General features: G+C 40.3%; 3 protein-coding genes across 4 annotated transcripts in view; 2 read left to right on the top strand and 1 right to left on the bottom strand.

Annotated features, from left to right (window-relative positions):
• The window catches only part of LOC140930242 (sperm microtubule associated protein 1-like), a 182,946-nt gene that overhangs the window by 146,592 nt on the left and 20,125 nt on the right, over positions 1–16,229 (top strand). The window lies entirely within an intron of this gene.
• LOC140931458 (F-box/LRR-repeat protein 20-like) overlaps positions 1–16,229 on the bottom strand; it is a 70,313-nt gene that overhangs the window by 39,278 nt on the left and 14,806 nt on the right. The gene's annotated exons all lie outside the window — the stretch shown is intronic.
• Positions 6,205–16,229, top strand: part of LOC140930240 (uncharacterized) — an 11,278-nt gene continuing 1,253 nt past the window's right edge. Inside the window, exons 1-8 of one of the 2 annotated variants that reach the window (XM_073379913.1) lie at positions 6,205–6,643; positions 8,105–8,371; positions 9,012–9,284; positions 9,856–10,227; positions 10,528–10,718; positions 12,266–12,499; positions 14,885–14,987; positions 16,078–16,229. The exon at positions 16,078–16,229 is cut by the window's right edge and continues 972 nt beyond it. In XM_073379913.1, the coding sequence (XP_073236014.1) occupies positions 6,550–6,643; positions 8,105–8,371; positions 9,012–9,284; positions 9,856–10,227; positions 10,528–10,718; positions 12,266–12,499; positions 14,885–14,987; positions 16,078–16,097 (1,554 nt within the window). In that variant the 5' untranslated portion in view covers positions 6,205–6,549 and the 3' untranslated portion in view covers positions 16,098–16,229. The remainder of the gene's footprint in view (positions 6,644–8,104; positions 8,372–9,011; positions 9,285–9,855; positions 10,228–10,527; positions 10,719–12,265; positions 12,500–14,884; positions 14,988–16,077) is intronic. The other variant, XM_073379914.1, reaches the window with a different exon arrangement.

Below are 16,229 nucleotides of genomic sequence, written 5' to 3'. Positions count from 1 at the left end.
ATTAAGCTTAGATTAATTGTCATGTCCACAAATTTGGAATATAGAGCAAGAGAAAGACAGAGAAAAAGAGAAAAAGCGGCAGGCCAGCGAAACTCTGCGAGAAAAAGGGCGACAGAGATCTAGAGCGAAGAACAACATGAAAATTTTGTAGCGGCGGTGACAATGTTAGCGGCCACCAATGCAAGGAGAAAATGAGCGGCAGTGAAAAAAAAGTGAACAAGAACATGTACGACATTTCGTCCATAAAAAAGTTTCTGGAAGTTTCACGTTGTAGTCGTGCAAAACAATGGCAAAGAAATGTACAAAAAAAGTGTGCTGCACGTGCAAAGATGCCTTTTTGCTAATTAGACCTACTGTCGTTTTTTCACCGTTCTCCGGCGTTGCCTTCGCCGCTTAGCATTACACGATTTTATATTTTGTTTGAACAAACTATAAATATTACGAGAGCTTCGCTTTTAGCCCTGGCTAAATCTATATATTAGGAATTGTCAGCAGTAGGTTACGAGTCTTCTTTCCCTCCTTGGTTTGCTTGTACTGAAAGGGCACTATTTCAGAACAAGGCCAGTTATGAAAAGAATTTGAGCGCATTTTTTCATAATTTACCAACTAAGCCCTTGGCGTTGGTATTTAGCGAAGCAAGAAGACTATCGTGACCAAAATTAAATACATTTACCCTGTTTTACACGGCAATATTCGCTTTACAGGACAGACCATGCTTCAGAACAAGAGTTTGAGATCATTGTTTAGTCAATTACCAACTGAGCCTTCTTTAATATTTTGCGAAACAAAAAGAAGAAGAGGAATTGTTTATTAGGAGCTGTGTATTTTCCCCGTTTGATGTAGCAGTGTCTGCTTTATCTGACAGGGCATATTTTATGAAAAGAATTTGAGATCTTCGTCAAATTACTGAGCCTCCGGCGTTGGTATTTAGCGAAACAAAACTGCTATCGTGTCCAAATTGTTAGGAGCTGCAGAAGAACAATTACGACGGTGATTGGATTGCAAAAGAAAAGTGCTGCCCAACCGTCACTTTTTTCGAGGGTCAAAGATTGTTTCGTTTCGTTTCGTTTCGTCGAATACCATATGCCTTTCTAGGGTCAAATATTGTTTCGTTTCGTTTCGTCGAACACCATAAGCCATCACGTGGGTGAACTGTGGTTTCGCCAAAATATTCTGCGCCAGCCATTAATTAATATTGTTTCGTCGGTGTTTAGCTTAGCTGATTGTACCATGGAAAAGCACCTCTTGACTCAGAAAAATTGGATCTAGGTCTAGTTTTAGCGGGCTCTTATGGCATTGAACCATAGGTCGTTTTTTTGCATATAAGAAGGCGATAATTTGTGCACTATCAGTTTCATTAAGTTTGTTGTCTATTCCATGCGAAATCCTGTTGTTCATCGGAAGCGAAAAAAGTAGTGTTTTACTAACTATATGACTATATACATAGTTGTTTTACTCTTTTTGGTAGGTTCATGCACTTTTTGCATGTATACCTTATGCACTTATTATTGTTATTATTATTGTTATTTTATTTTATTTTGATTTTTTTAATATTTTTATTTTTAAGCGCTGATGAAAATAGCAATATTGATATCGGCGCTATATAAGTATTATTAGCGGAATAGCGGAGCTCCCGCGCGAAGCGCGCGCGCAGCGGAGCACCATGGGTAAGAAAATTTGGTAAACTATCCATCCGAGAAAATTTGGTTATGACGTAGCGTACGCCCGCCCGTCCGTACACACACTTCATGTAAGCCGATGTCAAATGTTACCATAGATCTTGCACAACTTGACTAGCCTCTTAGTTATGTAAGCCATCCGTATGAGTATGATTAGATTGACAGCTGTCAAAATCAGACATCCGCTGACAATTATCACATGACCGTCTCGCGGGCTCAGATAAAAGACCAGTCGTTTTGCCCCTATATATAAGCTGATATAATATGTCACACTTACCAATTCAACATAAAAACGAAACTACGCCGGGCAAGGCTGTCAGTTGGCCGACAGTCGTTTAAAGTTACACTGGCAAGCCAAATTAAGGTCAATTGACAGCTGTCAAAATGGGACATGTGCAGAACACTATCAGAAAACTAATAACGAGGGCTCAGGTTTGCTCAGGTACACGATCTGGCATTTTCCACTACATGCCGGACGGAAATGTCCTACTCACACTCGTAGTCTGTTAATTCGAATATATTCGCCTTTCTAATGAAGGTTAATTGACAGCTGTCAAACTAGAAAATACGCTGACCATCATCACCTGAGTGGATCGCGGGCTCATTTTTCTATCTATTGAGGTCACGTAGTGTTTAAAGTTTTGCGCTGATATTTTATTTGATCACGGGCTCAATTCGAAGCCCCATAGCTTTATAGAAAATCTATCCATCCTAGAAAATTCGTACGTGACTGTACACCGACCACCCGACCTTCCGTCCGTCCGCACCACAGGCATACCAATGTTTAATCTCACACTTTCTAGCTAGTTTGGGAGCCTGCAACCTGATATTGTACATCCATGTTTTGATTAATTGACAGCTGTCAAAACAGTGTTTCTGCTGACCAGTATCACCTGACCGTATCGCGGGCTCAGGTATCGACCCTCTGAGTTCGAGTAATATTTTGAAGGTATCCGCTGACAAGTTGCTACTTTTCAAATGATCGCAGGCTCAAGTTCAATTTTTTTTAAATGCATATGAAATAAGTCGTGTTTCATGAGCCGCACTTTTAAAATGTTGATTTCGAACTGATCTCGGACACGAAAATTCAACCGGCTTTACATTTACATGCAGGGAAGGCAATCGCTTTTGACTTTTCTCACTGTCACGCGTTGATCACGCACTACGTCCAATTTTTATGTTCTGATTGGTCAAAATTTGACAGGTGAGTTTATGCGGAAAATTTATGCAGCGTCTGGAAACTTGCTTACTGATAGCTGGAGCTGACAGAGTTTTGTGTCATCTTGTGATGTTTTAAACTGTCTTTTTCCACTTGGTGTACAAAATGAAATACAGCTGCTATCAAGATTGTCCTGTAATTCGTGGCTGGTTTGTTTATTGCGCTTTTTGTTGACAAATGCACCGCTTGTCAAAGTCATTGGAAATCCGATTTCGGATGGCATCGTTTTCAAAAATGAGCTTACTCACTTGCCCTTGCTTGAGGCGTAAGAGGGTTGAAAAGTCTCAAACGATTCTGGGACAATTGATGACCTTCAGAAGCAGCATCTCGACTGGTAAGCCTGAGCCATTATTGTTTTTGATGTGTTTTTTTGGGGGGGTTTCCAGAAGTCGAGCGTATGGTTTATGCGGCTTAAGTTAAAACACGAGCAATGATCTAACCTACAATAGTATCAGGTTTAAAAAGCCTTTAGACATTTTTTGACCCGCAAATTCAAAGAAAAGGTTCCGAAGATTATTTAGTTATGATTTTGGCTGTAAACATAAAGCTCTGAGCGATTTTCTTGCCTCGAGTTCATCTTGAAAAAGAGCGAACAGCGGGAAGCCGGCTTAAAACATAAAAAAGCTTATGCTTGCCTGACTCATGATTTTCTGAGACACTTTACTCTCAATACTTCTCTTCGTGAATGAAAATTATTGTCTGTGTACATGTTTCAACGAATTAAACTTATTTTATTGATTGTTAGTAGTCCCTCTCGCAATTTTCATCGCTGCACCGGTTGTTTCCAGTGGAACATAAACATCGCATGGAGGAATACTCAAAACGCCGCGCGTAAATATCACTCGCTTTTAAAGATTACACATAACAAAATCATACACAGTTTAATGAATAAAGGGAAATAAAACCTAAACATAACAATTTCTCTATCATGTTGAAGCGTAAATGGTAACTCTATTAATCGCACTGCAAATTTGGTTCCTGTCAAAAGTGAGAACCCGTCCGCCTGGCCGAAAAGTGATTTTGGGAATTTTTTTTATCGTTTTCATTAAAAGCCCATAATTATTACCCTGCATATCACATAGGACCAGATTTTTCTAACAGAAAACGTTTTATAATTCAATGCTATAATTTGTTGTGCAAAGGAAGCGCCTGCTTTGATCGTCGTGGATATTGAATGAGTGCAAATTCTCTTGCAAAATTGTGAAAAACTGCAGAATTATAGGTTTAAATAGGGCAAAAAAGAACAAATTCTGTCCGAGGTCTGTGTACTGTTTACTTGAGACGTGATGAGAAACAGTATATTTAAAAGGCTGGTTTACACGCCACCAGATTCGTCGCCAAGATTTACTAGTAAACTAAACTTGTCGAACACAAAAAATCCGGCCTGATTTTTATTTTGGCCTCTCTTTTAGACAGAGGAATGCAACGTGTAAATTGGCTGCCACCAAGGATTATCGTGGCGCGTGTGTTTCTTAAAATTATATTTCGGGGTTGTCCAATTATCCATAGTCTCTCTAACGGAGCAATGTTGGAGAGACTGCTGAATGCCACATTATGATGCTACAGCTAATGCAAATACAATACACGAATAGGTCTATTTGTTTTCCAGGCCTAATCTACTGTGATCGAACATGATTGCTATTTTTCAGTGTACAAATAACTTGATGTAAAATTTGTTTCACTCTTGGACGGTCAAATTCTGATTTTTCTCTAAAATCACTCAGCCTTTGCCTCAAAAGTCCCTGATCTGTGGATTACAAGTTTATTGTTTGATTTAAATTATGAATTTATTAACGGAGGGGGGCGTAAGGGGGGTACCGCACATGGTAGCGCGAGAATACCGCAATACCGCATCACAATTTAGCCGAATACCGAACCCGCAGTTACCAATGGGAAATGCGACCCCATCCAGCGGCACATCCCCGTTAGCCTCTTATAAGGAAGAATCCCCGCCCCCCGGGCCCCCATGCTACGTAGGCTAAGCACACACTGAATACTAGTACATTCCATATTCCTGCATGCACAACGAGAAGGACGAGTAATAATTTTTAGACCATACGCAATTTATAACGACCTCACTGACCTCACTATTTGCTGGAATATCTGACTGATCACTTAGTTGACCCTCTGGATCCCTCGCCATTGTTTGACGACCGGCACGAAAGTGGCAGTAAGATTGTTAAGGAGGTTAACCAAGCTGACTATTTCCACAAGGTCCATGAGGTTATAAACAACGCGACATGTTTACGTATCATTGGATAAAAAAAGTCAATGTCGTTAATCATATAAAGTATTAACTGAGATTACAAGCCATACGATTTGTCTGGACTGTTTGCGCAATATACGATCCTCGACTGTGCAACTATAGGAAGACACGCAGGTCACGCAGGCTAGCTAGGGAGACCTTTTAGGATTTGTATCCTCTTGTCATGAAAAAGAAGCAGATCACCGCGACGCAACGACTTTTTCACCGCCTACCGCGACATAAAATTTAAACTTACCGCACCCGCTTGGACTCTGAAAACCGCAATACCGTACTTTGAAACACAAATTACCGCAACACCGCACCAAAAATAACCCAATACCGCAATACCGCAAACCCTTACGCCCCCCTCTTAACGGGAGCTTCGCTTTTAGCCCTGGCTAAATCTATATATTATTATTATTAAGTTGTTATGTAAGCCTTAACCAGGCACTCTTTCGCTGCAGTTCACTCAACTTAAAAATTTCTAGACTAAAAGGGCACCGGTTTGAAACTTCGCGAAGTCAGATTAGCAAACCAGACTTTGGCAACGCCCTTAAATCATGCACTTAGCGTTTCAGAATATAGATGTTGATCACGCGTTAAAATATCTAACCATATAGTAACTGTTCATCTTAAGCGGGATTTTGGAGTTACCCTTTCGTAGTTATCGGGCTACATCTCGAATGAAAATTAGATAGACGCGTTACGCTCTCCACCTGCAGTTTCCTAGCTTTCCTTTCACTGTTTCGCGTCCTGTCGAGGTTATAAACATTATGTATTGCTATAGATAGTTAAATAAAACTTACCAAGCAAAGTGTGTAAACCAAAAGAGTCATTTTCCTTAAGCCACCAAGATTCGAGCCGAGACTCTTCAGAAACCAACAAGGGGTCTAAATTCTGTCGTTTCTCTCCGATAATTAGCCTCTCACGCATTTCTCATCATTCCTCCCTGACGAACGCCTCAGAACGTCTCGGTATTCAGTCGACCATAGCCAGGAAACGTGATAGCGCTGCGCGCAGTTACTATATTCAGACCTGAAATATATATTATAGACCTGAAACTCAGACAAACAAACAGAAATTAACATTATCGAATAGTCACTCTGACGTCATTCGCGCGCTACGCTATTTCATGACTTAGCTTTTTGTTATTTCTAATCATGCGTATGTGATATATGTTATTTCAAAATCCCATTTCGATTATCCACAGAAAAGCTCCAGAAACGCTAAAACGGTTCACCAGAGTTGACATTATCTCAAATTGACTCCAGCGGCAATCACACGCCATACTGCATACGCAGAAGGAAGTCAATCGTTTCACTGAACATTCATATTTCCAGCTAAGTTGTGTACAGCTGTTTGTAGTGCTTGGCTACATTTTCAGAGAGTATTCTTTAGCATGCAATATGCCTTCGACTGAAACAAGAAGATCCATTCTTTGTTGGAGGAGAGCTTCCCTCGTCTTTGTGATGGTCTTGAAATTGTGCGGCTCAGAGGAATGTGAGTACATATTTCACATTTGTGTTATATTGTTTGACTTTGCATGTAAAATGGGCATGAGTCTCAGAGCTTACTGGCGAAAGCTTTCAGCTTTAATTTGAGCGTTCCATTGATAGCCGGGGAGGACTACCCTGTTAATGATAACCCTGTGAAACAAATTAAGGATGTTTGATGTTTGAGTTGATAAATACGAAAAGCAAACACAGCATATCACATACAAAGCGCGAGGAAAACTGGAATCAGATATCAATATGTGCCCCGGGTAGCTGTCGTAACAATATCGTCCACAATCGAATCTCACAGTACGAACGTCTATGAATAAATAGAGAGTTGTTTCTCGAGTTTCACCCACTGAGCGATCATTCTGTGATTCCCAGACCCATGGCCTAGGGGACATATCTCAAAAGAAAGTAGATTGGAGCATGCGTAGTTGCATTGAGGTAAATCAACGGAAGAAATATTACAGCAGCTACAAGCAAAGAAAATTTACGTAAAATAGTAAAACTTGAACACTGATTGACTCCGAAACAAACCCAAATCAGATATCGACCTTCCTCTTCTGAAAACCGATGTAATCATGATAAAAAATAAGTTAATTAATTAAATGCGACAAATAGAATTTCTAAAATGCGAAATATAATAATGCGTCGGTCTTATAACCTTTGTATTTTAAGTCCGTTGGATAATATTGATTTTGCCAACATCATCTCTACGGACCACGCAAACCAGTGGTCACTGCATTTTTGTTGGCCCAAAGAAAGATGCTGACTCTTAGAAAACAGATCCGAAGTTGCAAGATGTCTTCATTAAAATTTAACCTGTCTGTTCCGCCAATCGTAATGGATAAGGTTTAAATCGAATTTGTTTTTTAAAGTAGTTTTACTGGGAAAAAGATTCAACTTATCGACAGCATTTTTATGGCTAGAATGCGCTGCTGATAAGTGAACTAAGCCCACGCTGCTAAGAAGCCTTGACGGTATCGATCTTTAGCTGGTTCAATGTACGTTCTGCACCTTGCCAGGATAACACTACGCCGTGCTTATAGAAGAGTCTACGTAACTAGTAGAGTTATTTTTCCATTAAAATAGACCTCTTTTGGAATTAAGACCGAATTTTTATTCATGGTTCAAGCAGTAAATGCCTATGACTTAAAATCGCCCGCTAAGAGCGTAAAAAATGTATTACTCTAGTTGCAAAGCACGTTAAAACCTAACGGAAAGGGAGGGGAATCAGCTCTGTTGAAAAACACCTTCAGCCAAAAGGATAAAAAAGGAAGAAGCACACAGCATTGATGATAGGATGTTTTTCATTGAGACGTAGTTATTGCCTCGATTGTTAGCTTTCAAAACCATTTTTGACTTTCCCTAGTATTTCCCTCATTTTCAGTACAGAAGGCTTTTGTACTGATTGTGTCTAACTGGGTAAAATTGATTTTAAATATGCATTTTTTCCTCTATCTAGCTTCCTCCCTGGAAATTCAAGCATTTCAGCCAGCAGTTGTTCCCATAAGAGCTATTACAACACTAACACTTAAAACCAGTGTGGAACTGAATGTGGCGTCAAATACCACTCTTCAATGTAGATTCAAAGACATTTCTGTGCCGGCTAGGAAAGAGGATGGTTTTATTTTCTGCGAGACGCCACCAATGAGAAATACCGACAGAGTGCCTCTTTTTCTTGATGTTGATGGACAATTAATTAAAACTAAAAAGCCGCTCTATTTGCACGGTTAGTAAAGTCTAAGTAAGAAGCACTAGCCAAATCCGAATAGTGACGCGTCATCAGTATGGAATTTCCGTCGTCATTTCGTGTGGAAACCGGTGATGAAATGTCGCGAAATGTCGGCTTTTTTCTCAGGCTAAGTTTATGTCAGTATTAGCGGAGTTCTGGCGCTCCCGACGCACCTTGAGTAAGAAAATTTAGCTACCTATACATCCAAGAAACGTTGGTTCTGAGAAAATCGTCCGTACGTCCACCGCTTCATGTAAGCCGGGGTGAAATTTTGCATTTCAAGCACCCACGCGTTTCGACGGTAAAACGCATAGCCACCAGGACTATTAGAAAAAAAAAAACAACAACAACAAAACCGATTCTTTCTTTCGACTTTCTACATTGGCGTGGATAACAGAGAAAGAGCTGGAGAGAGAGATAAAAAACAAAAGAGACCAATTTTATAGACATTTCTATAGCGGCGATGAGAAGAAATGCTAGCGTCCACCAAGGTGAAAATGAGTGGCTGCGAAAAAAAAAAAACGTGAACAGGAACACATACAACATTTCCTCCGTAAAACGTGTAATTAGAAAATTTATGGAAGTTTCAACGTCGTATGTTTTAAGAAGTTTTTTTTTTTTTGCTTTTGTTTTTCAGAACCGTTCAAAGTAGCAAACGTTACCCCTTCATTAGTTTCACCGGCTCAAAACATCCACTTAACAGTCAGCGGTATTTCCTGTCAAGATTGGTTACAGTATTTCGTCCGGTTTCAGACCGCAAACGGAACGAAAAAGACCCAGCAGGGGATCTGTAAGGATTCTGTTATCTCGTGCTATGTCCCTGAATTTTCACCCAATACACGGCTTCGGGTTGGCTTGACTCTCAGTAACAGACTGGTGGAGTGGGCTGACAGGAAGATTCTTATACAGTGTGAGTAATCTTTGATGAACCGGCATCGATAGGGGCGATTAGAAAGCCACTCAAGTAGCACCACCCCCATCCACCCACCCTTGTTCATGTTTGTTACGTCTGTGTTGTCAGCCGATACATATCACTATATTTGTTAATTATGAAAAAAGCGAAGGAGCATAAGCTTTCAAGGTGGTGGTTTCACATGCATCACATATACATGTACATGTACTTCAAACCCAAAATAAGAACGTTCACGTCTGGACCAGGCTATTCAAAGCTGGGTTAGGATAACCCAGGGTTAAAAAGCAAATTCACTTTAATTCTTTTCGCCTACAATTTGATAATTGGATGCGCTCAAAAGGAATAGATGCTTTTGAAAAAAAGAAAAAGGACAAAAAGAAAGCCGGATTAAAGTTTAACTCTCGTGCTAACTGGCCTTCGAACAACTGGGCCCTGGCTTAGCGCCAGCTCAAAATTACATATTCGTACATAAAATATAAAAAGGTTGTATTGTAATTTTACTTACGAGGTAGGAGAAGGGACTTAACTTAAAAGAGGTCTTAAAACGGTCTAGTGTTTTGCGTTTCAGATCCGATAGACGCTATGAAAAGTTCGGTAAAAGACGTGAAAACAAACACTACTGCAAAAGGATCGTTTGCATTCGTGGTAGTACTCAGAGATCGCTTTGGAAATCCCATTAAAGTTCTCGAGAGAGGAAACAAGAAGCTGACAAGGGTATTAGTTCGGTACGCGCCGAGGAACAAACCACAACAAATGACCTTCCTAAAGTGTACCACGACCATAAGGAATCACGGAACTGGTGATGAGTTTGTGTTGAGCTGCGCAGGCGCTGAAAAGGAAAGTATCTATTTTTATCCTTCCATAAACAATGTACCACTTGGTGGGAAGGAGAGATATGAAGCTACAACTACCTTATGCCCTGGAAAGAACAGTTGTGAAGGTAATTAGCTTATCATGCATACGGTTTAAGTTATGTATACAACAGCTATTCCATATAGTGTGAACAGCAAGGGCACAGAAATGGAGCAAGTCGTTCACACACATCTAGTAGAGTCATGCTTTCAAAACCTTTCACCGCCTTTTTTAGCTGCAGGCATGCCAGACTTTCTACATGTTTGATGAAAGCAATAAATAAAGTGTGTTTAAGAGTATGTGTTAAGCAGTTTTTAGATTTGTTTTTCAAGATGTGTGTAATTGCAAGGAGTCTCATTCGATTTGACTCAAACTTTTTGTCACACAGCTGAGACAGAGACCCCTACACTGGTCATAGTACTTGCTTGCCTTGGAGCAGTTCTTGTGATATCACTGGCGGCAGCGCTCATATTTGTCTGCCGCAAAGCTAAAAAGAAAAAAACATTTGTCTTGGAGAGGACTAACGAGTTAGAAATGGACGTTCAGCTTTCTAAGGACGACAACGACGAACCGGTAGAGGTAGGAGCTTGTAATTGAAAAATTTGCTTCTTAACTCATATTGAACCAATAAAAATTCCACTCCACAAAGGTCATGCGATGCGTTACTAAACTTATGCACCTATCAATGTAAAGCCGGCGGGGGGGTGGGGGGGGGGGGGGAGGCAGGGCATGGGGTGGGTATTTGACATTTTTCAAAAATTTGCCGTCAAATTCCCTGCCCACGGGCAAATCATTCCAGTCAAATGCAACCAAATTTCCCCACCCCGGGCTGCACATTGCTATCAAATATCCCAAGGCAGAACCCAAGAAAGGCACAATGAAACTATCTCCAAATAAAACTCTGCAATCTTTACTTATAAACGTTGCTGCATCACCAAAGATACATGTTCCTGTTACAGCTGCAATTATACGTTTTAACCATAATCCGTGTTACACTGCGTAGAATACAGAAACCTTTCAGGAGAAAGTCCACATTTTGTAAGTTAAAATATACCATTCTTAGTAAAGGGTACAAAGAAAGTCAGTTTTACAAGCTTTATACAGATCAATTGTACTTGCAAGAATCGACTTGGTTTCTCTTTACTTCCGTTTACTTTGATACCAAAGTATCTTAAGAGGTTCAATTGATCAAAAACATGCTAAAACAAACGAAATTTGAAGTCAAAACAGTGAAATCCACTCAGCTTTCGCTTGTTCCTGTTGGCCTCCATGATTTCCAGATGTTTCCAGACCGTACGGCGCATGCGTGAAGCGTGGAGGCGGGAAACATGTGTTCGGTATCAGTCTTTTTCGTCCGAGTCGGCAGTCAAATATACCTCCACGTCGAGCGAAAAAAGATTCAAATATCCCCTCCACTGGGAGAACAAGATCAGTCAAATGCCCTACCCCAGGGCCAACAAAGACAATCAAATCCCCACCCCATGCCCTGCCTCCCCCCACCCCGCCGGCATGACATTGATAGGTGCATTAGGGGATGGCTAATGGATGGATATTTGTCACATGCGAGTCTGAACTTACCTTCCGAAGAATGGAAGGAAGGATATTCTTTTCTCAATACTGTACCCTGCGTGTGTTATCTCCTCTTGGAAGGCGAATTTCCACCGATTAGGGTGTCCCGCTGGCTCCAGCATAATGAAAAAAAGTTTGAAAGGTACAACGAATCGTTTCTCAACGCGAATTTTATGAAGACGCAAAAGTACAAGTCGAGAATGACGACGGCTATCTACCTGCGATCACGCATGTTGCACGTGGGAAAAGAATGACCAAGTACGCTTCCTCAACAATTAAGGGTTTTATATTCCGATCAGATTGAACTTTCATCAGTTTTATCTCTACCTCACACAGCTTAAGGATGTTCTTGCGTTTATATTGGTTTGAAACTCTTTTTTTTTACAGCATTAATTCCTGTGTCAAGAAGCGTCGATGATGTGTAGCGCGCGTAATCCTTCGTCTTTAATCTTCGTCCCTTTTAGTCTGTAATACCATTTCCGTTTTACTTCACCTTTTAACGTCAGTGTTTGCTCACTTGCCTTAAACGTATTTTCATTACGTATCTTTTTTTCCAGCCCATAAATCGACACGAAAACTACGCGCCCGACAACAATGTTGAAGATATCGCAGCAGCCAGTGCAACTCAAGAAAATGTCTCAGAGGATGAAAAATCCTGTGATGAATCAACCACGCTGCTTTTTAATGTTTCTGGTGCTCTTGAAGAATCCGAACAGGAATCTCAAGCAGAAGATCAAAAGGAGGAAGAAGACGAATCCGAGAAAGAGACTGACGAAATGATTAAGACGCAGGTAAGCTTTAGGATATTTTCCGAGTATTGCCTGAGAAAAATGCTGCCGACATTTTGCGAGGCCACCGCCGGTTTCCCCAAGAAATGACCTCCGAGGACCGAGCGCAGAAATACCGGCCATACTGATGGTGTGACTCTACGTAGACCTGAGTAGTGCTTTTGATTGGTTGAAGCAAGTTGGATGTAATTAAAGAAATGTCACGCGGTTTCTCAGGGCTGTCAGGTGGGAAACAAGTGAAAAACGTTGCCAGTGCAGATCGAGTTTGTTTATAATATCAAGTTATGGTTGGAAGTGATCATTGTTACCTCTTCTGATGTCCTCACAGCAAACAATAATGATGTGAATCTTGTCGAAACTCGAACTGTACATTTTGCATGACTATTAAATCGTCTTCTCGTTTTGATAGAATATAAAAACGTGACCGCAAATACTCGTCTTGGCAAATTTTATCACTTGTTTGGCCCCTGAAATACCACGTGACGTTCCTAAAGTGAGCGCAAAGAGGACAGGCCTATAGCTTTGTGATAATTTGAACCAAAGTCGAAGCCGAAGCCTAAGACTTTGTTTTGTTATATTTAAAATTTCTTTGCAGACCAGATCTGGAAAGACATTTTAAATGTACCAAAAACTGGACTTGATATTTAGGCTATTTTCGCTTTGAATTTCCCGCGCGTCACCATTTTGAATCATAATGACATCAATCAATCGTTTGAAACAGTATTTAAAATCAATTGCGTCACAGAATTCTAAGGGTGGATTTATTCGCAGCATTCACCATTTTCACATAGACCAGAATGCACCTCATTTACCCCCCAAATTTTGTCTCACCATGGTTTCTAACAACGTTTGTTTGTTGTTGGACAGGTTCTCTCCCTTTCTCCGAGAGCTAGAAGTTTTTCTCCGGGTGCTCCGGTTTTCCCCTCACCCTAAAAACCAACACTTAGCAAATTCCGATTCGATCTGCAACGCCCGGACACGTTTCAACGAGTTCATAAGAACTTCTAAGTGCTCTGTGGGTAAACAAATTATAATATATAGATTTAGCCAGGGCTAAAAGAAATTTAACAGTTAATAATAACTGTAAACAAAAAAAATCAAATCGTGTAATGCTAAACGGGGACGACAATGAAAATGGCTTTAAGACTAATAGATCTAATCAGCAAAAAAAGAAATTGCAGTTGCAGCACACTTTTTCTTCTAATTAGCAAAAAACAAATTTGCACGTGCAGCACGCTTTTTTGTCTTTCCCTTGCCGTTGTTTTGCACGACTACAACACTGATTTCTACGACTAAAACGTCAAACTTCCTAGTTACACATTATTTTTATGGAGGAATATATTGTCGTATGTGCTTACCCAATATTTTGTTTCCTGTGTTCATGTTCGCTTTTATTTTTCATTGCCGCTCATTTTCACCTTGCCGGCCGCTAGCATTGCTCATTTTCTCACCGCCGCTATGAATTTTCATGTTTTTCTTCCTACGAAATTCGTCTCCTTTGTTTTCGATAACTCGCCTTAGCTCTTTCTCTGTTGTCCACGTTAGTGTAAGCATAAAAAATAACGCCGAAAAAGACACGACTTTGTTGTTGTTTTTTCTTCTAAAAGTCCGGGCGGCCATGTGATTTCCTTCCAAATAAAACCTTGAGTTGCATTTGGGTTGCCATACCTGTTGATTGAGTTATTTTACATTGGTATGCCTGTGGTGCGGACGGACGGACGGTCGCTCGCTCGGTGTACGGTCACGTGATTACCAAATTTTCTCGGATGGGTAGATTACCACATTTCCTTAGCTATGGGGCTCCGCCGAAGCGCCGGGCGTGGAGCTCAGCTATTACAACTCTGATTTCCCCAGGGTGTTACAGTCGTCCCGAGAGAAATCGAAAAAAATGGCTGTACAAAATTCTGACGGGGGAAACAAGGTGCATTGTTGTCTATGTTCTATGTAAGAATCAATAGTGCAATTTGTGTTCCCCGCAAAAGTGCATTGTTTTCAGTTTCTCTTGGGACTAACAAACGTCTTTTGAGTAACTGAAAACAAATCCTTTGTGGGTGAGTTTTCAGGGGAAAACAATTGCATTAATTGCATCGTGAAATTTGCAGTGCATTTTAAATGCCCGCTGGAATTTTTCATTGTCTTGAAGTTGCATAAGCAATAAAAAATTCCAGCGAGTAAAGGCGACAGTTTCAAAACGAATTTACCCAAAATGTGGTGTGCGGGAAAAGAGAATTTCGCATCAATTTTTTCGGTTCAACTTCATTATTTCACTTGGGACAATTAACCTTACGTATTTCAGACATGTTTGAAACTTAAATCTATATGTGTATATATATATATATATATATATATATATATATATATATATATATATTTTCCCTTTTTTTGCAGAAACCACTACACAAAGAAAATATAGCGAGAGGCTTAAAAGAGCTGACCAACATCGACAGGCATGGATCAACGACATTCCAGCTAGGAAACGATCAATCAGATGGTATCAGTTACAGCTTTGATATCATAGTATATGTACATCACTGAGAAATTAAATTTAGAAAAGCCAACGAAAGAAACGTTGAGCCGAAATAAAAATGAACAGAAGTGTTGGCTGGTTAGAAACTCGTTTCAAAACCGTGTCATATAATACAACAACGAAAACCACATTACTCTATCGACAAATGATAATAACTAACGGAAGGAAAAGACGCAAACTGCTCTTACCATTTTTCCACTCTGTCCATAGATGTAAGTCTTTCCTCCAACAATTTCTCTTCCTCTAGCTTCTACGGTTTTAATCTGCAGGATCAAAGCGGCAGCTAAGACACAACAACCTTCACTTAAAAAATGAGTTCGCGCTGTTTTAAACTTCAACGCTGTTCTTTTACCTTCGGCTTCAGTTTGTAAAATGTTGGCGAGTTTTTCTGGAGTTGAATTCTGAAAGGTTCTATCTAAGTTCATAAAAAGAGGAGTAAAACCGTTGTCTTGTCAGCGTTCACGTCCTGCGTAAACTGACGCGAAATTAGTAGTTTCAAGCTGTAGTCGTGCATCGATGGCAACGAAAATGCACGAAAAAGCGTGATGCACGTGGAAAGTTGTTGTTTTGCTAATCTCCGGCCTCGGATGTTTGCCCTAGATCTGCTGGGTTTGCTGGGTACTATAGTGCTTGATTGGTTGACGCAAATTTCACCCGAGGCACGACCAATCAGGAAGCACTACCCAGATCTGAGTATTGAAACGTCATCAGTATGGAATTTCTACTGTTGTTTCCCCCACGCACTCACTGGTGGGACCTAATTTTTCGGGAAATTCAAAATTACAAGTCGTGTATGCGACGATTCTGTTATAGCTTGCGTTTATTGCATTGCGAATCCATCGCTTAATTATTTGCAACTCATTGACAACTGAGTGAGCGGGCGTTTTTGGAATCTTTAATCACAAAAGAAGAAAACGTTGACATGCGCTTTTTCTACTACTGCGGCATATGCACAGGAATATATAAACAATGTTTTCCGACTTACCTGCACCGGTCTTACACCCTTTGATTCTTCCCTGGACAGTATACTGACAATTTGATAATTTCATTGCAGAAACGAAAAGTGAAGGATGAGACATTTTAAGCGAAAATGTCCTTGAAGATGAAGGCAAAAATACCTTTGAATTTACAAGAGTATTTATCAATACTCTCACCTGGAACATGGAACAATTGTTTTCCTACGTTGGCATGATTTGAATGTCAGCC

Source organism: Porites lutea, chromosome 3 (assembly GCF_958299795.1).
Source record: "Porites lutea chromosome 3, jaPorLute2.1, whole genome shotgun sequence".
NCBI lineage: Eukaryota > Metazoa > Cnidaria > Anthozoa > Scleractinia > Poritidae > Porites > Porites lutea.
Note: the sequence above shows the minus strand (reverse complement) of the source record. Positions and strands in the feature narration are given on the sequence as shown.